At 27.3% G+C, this 4,844-nt stretch overlaps 1 protein-coding gene across 1 annotated transcript; it reads left to right on the top strand.

The window, feature by feature from the left end:
- Nucleotides 1-1,528: 1,528 nt before the first annotated feature.
- LOC124899710 lies at nucleotides 1,529-3,012 on the top strand. The gene is made up of 2 exons (XM_047414871.1): nucleotides 1,529-1,801; nucleotides 2,610-3,012. The coding sequence occupies exons 1-2, from the start codon at nucleotides 1,778-1,780 to the stop codon at nucleotides 2,979-2,981; spliced, it is 396 nt and encodes a 131-aa protein (XP_047270827.1). The 5' UTR covers nucleotides 1,529-1,777; the 3' UTR covers nucleotides 2,982-3,012.
- Nucleotides 3,013-4,844: the final 1,832 nt, after the last annotated feature.

The following is a 4,844-nucleotide window of genomic DNA, read 5'->3' as shown; positions in this document are numbered from 1 at the left end:
ATATGTTAAGAAGTTTATTAGCAAAGTGGAAACGGAGAAAAATCCCTTAATTTCAGATTTTCATGTGACATGTTTAAGACCATAAGATTTAAGGACATTTTAGTACATTTGATATAATTTTAAATTGGGAATACAAGAATCAAAAGTTTTTTTTTTTTAAATTTCGTGTCAAATCAAAATAGGTCATTCATTTTAAAACAAAGAAAGTAGTTGAGCTTAACAAACGATGACGTATTTTTATAAAGTATAAAAGTTTTGGAAGTTTAGATTTTAAAAATTTCCAAATACTCCCTTCATTTAAAGAAAGTACTTACTTTCGTTCTATGTCCGTTTCAGAAAAAATAACCATTTTTTTTAATAACGTTCTAATTTTAATTTTTCATGTAACATATTTAAGACAATAAGATTAAATGATAGTTTGGTATATTTAACATGACTTTAATTCAAAATCAAGATTCAAAAATTATTTTTATTTTCTTAAACTTCGTGCTATGTCAAAATATGTCATTCTTTTTTAAATGAAGGAAGTAATAGAAGTTGACCTTGAAACTAGTTTTTTCTAATTATTGAAAAATTGGATTATTCGTCAAATATGGCAAATTATATGCGTCCTATTTTTCCCAAAAATTACTTGTGATACCTATGACCAAACAGATATAGTGTTTGACATTGGCTATAACAATTTCAAATACAATTCCAAGTTGTATTTAGAAAAATGAAACCAATAGTAAATACTTTTTCCTAACCGACTTCTCTCATAAAACTCAAAAAACAACTTCAATTTATACCATAATCAAACACAGCTCCAACTCCATTTTTTTTGAAATAATTACCTAAATAAACAACTTATGTTTCTAAACTGCTAAAAATTCCCCCACTTCTAAAATATTACTTAAATCCCAACATTTATAATTTTTCGGTAAAGTTGAAATACAAGTTAAAACCTCCTTTTCTTTAGCCGTAACTTTACCAAAAATTAATCCATTTTCTCCTTTTTATACGCCTTAATTCAAGCAGTAGTTTCTATCCAATTCTCTCTCTAATTCAAACCTTTGAATTAAGGTAAATTTCCTCCCTAAAACCAACTTCAATTTCTTCTATTCTTATTTTATGTTTTTTTTTTTTCAAAAAATAATTTTGCAATTGGGTTTACAAAGTGATTTTTTTAGTTTTTTTGTTATGCAATTTCTTTGATTATCGTTTGTTTAGGCTATATTGTTTTGAATTAACATTATGAATAGAGATTCGAAAATATATGGGTATGTTGTTGTTGATGTTTACTTCTCCTTTTGCTATTGTTTTGAAGATACGAATAAGCTGCAAAATCATTTAGGTCCAGTAGTTCGGTAGAATCCTGAAAAACATTGTTTATCTAATTTTTGTTGATGCTCACACGTCATTTATCAATTTTTATGAATTTGTAATTTTGTGCAGTAATCCAACTGCAATTTGATTTTCATAAGGCAATCTACAATCTTGGAACTGTTCTGGTAGGTTTACCGTAGTTGCTCCTCCTGGCTTCTGTATTTGGGAGAGTGATGGTCATTTATAGCAACCTCCTCCATTTTCAAGTGAAATTTGAAAAAAAAAACTTAAACAATGTGAAAGGATAAAGTGAAAGTGATGATAACCTTCTTTTTGCATCGTTCTTTTGCAGTATGGGTTAGCGGAGGACATGTCAAAAATAGGGGGAGTTGTTAATACTAAAGAGATTTCTCCTAATAAGTTGTACAACCAGGCTGCGATTTACATTGGAACTTTGATTTGATGAGAAACAATGAACTTTCAGCGTTTTAAGAAGGTCTGTTATTTCAAAGTTATTGGCATATTTAGATCTAATAAATATTAGGCCAAGATACATAGTTAGACATGGATGATACGTTTAGAAATTCATTATTTATCTAATTTTTTAGTGTCAATTTTATATATATCTTGTGTTTTTTATGTGTTATTGAAATTAATATAACAAAAGATACAAGTTTATAAGTACATAGATACATGTTGTGTTAACTTGTATCTGTGAGTTACTGTTAATGCTTTGATATGTATCTAGTGTTGTTTTAATTTTATTGAAAGTGGTATTACAAAAGATACAAGTTTATAAGTTCATAGATACATGTTGTGTTAACTAGTATCCGTGAGTTACTGTTAGTGCTTTGAAATGTACTTAGTGTTGTTTAAATTTTACTGAAAATCGTATTACAAATAATACAAGTTTATAAGTTTAGAGATACATGTTGTATTAACCAGTATCTGTGAGTTACTGTTAATGCTTTGAAATGTATCTAGTGTTGTTTAAATTTTATTGAAAGTCGTATTACAAAAGATACAAGTTTATAACTACATAGATACATGTTGTGTTAACTTGTATCTATGAGTTACTGTTAATGCTTTGACATATGTCTAGTGTTGTTTAAATTTTATTGAAAGTCGTATTATAAAAAATACATGTTTTTTCTTCTAAGATACATGTTTTTAAGCTTAAACATACATTTTGCATTATTTTGTATCTAAATTATGATGTTCTTAGAGTTTTTGTATATATTGTATTGTCTTAATGTAGATTTGTTGCATCTCAACTTATTTTTTTTTATTTTTTTTGTTTTTAGGGACTGAGTTACGTTATAAAGGAAATTTCACCTCATCCTCTTAGATTTGTAAGTTCATGCAATTTAAGAAGCAAACATGTAGTTGATATGAAGCCTTATTGCTCCGAGTTTTACTATCCTGAAACATTAAGGAAGACATATGAAGAAGAATCGATGTTTTCAATGTCCGATAAGAAGGACTGGATTATGCCACAAGAAGTTATGGATGAAGTTGTGTTACCACCAAAATACAAATGTTTACCTAAAAGGCCAAAGAAAACCAGGCAAAAGAAATCAAGTGAAACAATGACATCGAGCAGTAATTATTGCGGGAGATGTGGTTATGAAGGTCACAACAGGCGTACTTGCAACTTCTTTCCAAAGGACGAGTGACAATGTAGTTGACTGATGAATAGTGATGAATCGTTTCTCAATTTGTTAGTGGATTTTTTATCTATTTGATTTGACATTTTAATTGATGATATTATTATTTTTTAATTTTTTTTAAGAAAGACAGTTACCGAAAGAAATAGTTTTTTTGTTCCTTTGTTAATTAGTTATATTTAGTTTCATTATGTATTTTGTTGTAACACATCAGATAGAAATTAAGATATATTGAACTGACAATGCTATTAAATAGTATATTAGTAGTTCTGTCATAGTAAGTGATTGAAAAGAGATACATTCTTATAGGATGTATCTCCCCTAAATTTATAGACACAAGTTTACAAAATTTGTATCAATTATAAAATATAATTTGTCAATATTATTAAGATTTAGTAATATAAGTTTTGCTTTACTTTGCTATGCAAGTTAGAGTCAAACATGTATTCCGATTAACAAAAAACGGTTATAGATACATAAAAATGTAAAAATTTGTTGGTTACTATCATTATATATTAAAATATGTTTCCTTATAATAGATACATACAAATGGAATACATGTTGTTCAAGATGAAATCGAATGGAATATATGCTAGAGCATGCAACTGTAATGATTAAAATTGAAAGAGATACAAATTAAATTCTTTATATATCTAATGTGATTAAAGGAAAAATACAGGTAACTGAAACAGCAACAAATGAACAAGATACAAATTCATAAAGAAAGATACATGTTTTGTTATTATGTATCTATTACAAAATACATTCATCTAAAACATCCCAAATATCTTTATTGTCAGAAAATCATCAAAATTTGACAGAAACAAGTTAACATTACCTGATCTTTAGCTTAAACAATTATTCTAATTTGGGCAGTCAATGTAACAACCTCATGTGATTTACTGTAATACATCATCATAGATATCACACAATCCGAAATGCATATAGTAATGAAAATCTACTTTAACAATGTTTATAGGAAAAGTGAAGGTATTTGAAAGATCAATAATTGAATAAGATACATATTAATATATGACGATACATCTTTTGTTATTATGTATCTAGTACAACATAAGAACAGAATAAAAAACCAAACAACAATACTGCAACAAATAATTAAAATTGGCAGAAACAAGTTATTTTGCATGATTTTTCAATTAAAGATATCATCTAACTTATGCAGTCAATCTAACGCATCAACAACGGACAAGCATTTCCTTCAACAATATAACGAGCCTCAATTTTTTTCTGGTTTCGTCTATTTTTAGTTCTCCGACAATTGTCGAAATCAGTTTTTCGTAAGTTGCATGTTCACTGATCACGGTTCCATCGCTCTTATAACCCACATAGTTAATTTCGTTAACCCAAACACCGGAATGACGTAACAACACTGAAATATTTATTTTAAATAAACAAACAAAATTAATAAATCAAAAAAAAAATTGATCGTCTGAATCTTTGGAACACGTGGTATGAAGTTTTTGCTATTTCAAAACAGATTATGTGAAAGGTTTTTTATTAGAAAGGTGGAATAACAAACTAATTGCGATAAATCATGGGATTTTATTTTATTTTTACCATAATTAGTTAGATTAATTGCTGTTTTAATGCTAAGTGATTCGTTACTTCCCTTAAAACTTGCTAGTTAGTTTAATTAAAATATATATCCGTACTATGTATCTAAGTTAATTAATTTGTATCCTTAATGGTCAAATATTGACATTTTATAAGATTTTAAAAAAATTTGAGATTTTTAATAAATACCAATAAACATGTTGTTGTTATACATGTAATTTTTTTTTTTTTTTTTTTTTGGTTATTTGCAGGCCAAATGCCTACAAAATCCACTGAAAACCACCACACACGAGAAAA

Source organism: Capsicum annuum, chromosome 6, assembly GCF_002878395.1.
Source record: "Capsicum annuum cultivar UCD-10X-F1 chromosome 6, UCD10Xv1.1, whole genome shotgun sequence".
In the NCBI taxonomy this organism is placed as follows: Eukaryota; Viridiplantae; Streptophyta; class Magnoliopsida; order Solanales; family Solanaceae; genus Capsicum; species Capsicum annuum.
The sequence above is the reverse complement of the archived record's forward strand: the minus strand, read 5'-3'. Positions and strand labels throughout refer to the sequence as shown.

Bases quoted from the DNA above. Each gene is read 5' to 3' on its own strand.
- LOC124899710 (XM_047414871.1), top strand. From the start codon at position 1,778: ATGAACTTTCAGCGTTTTAAGAAG. The intron at 1,802-2,609 runs GTCTGTTATTTC...TTTTGTTTTTAG, and splicing joins ACTTTCAGCGTTTTAAGAAG to GGACTGAGTTACGTTATAAA.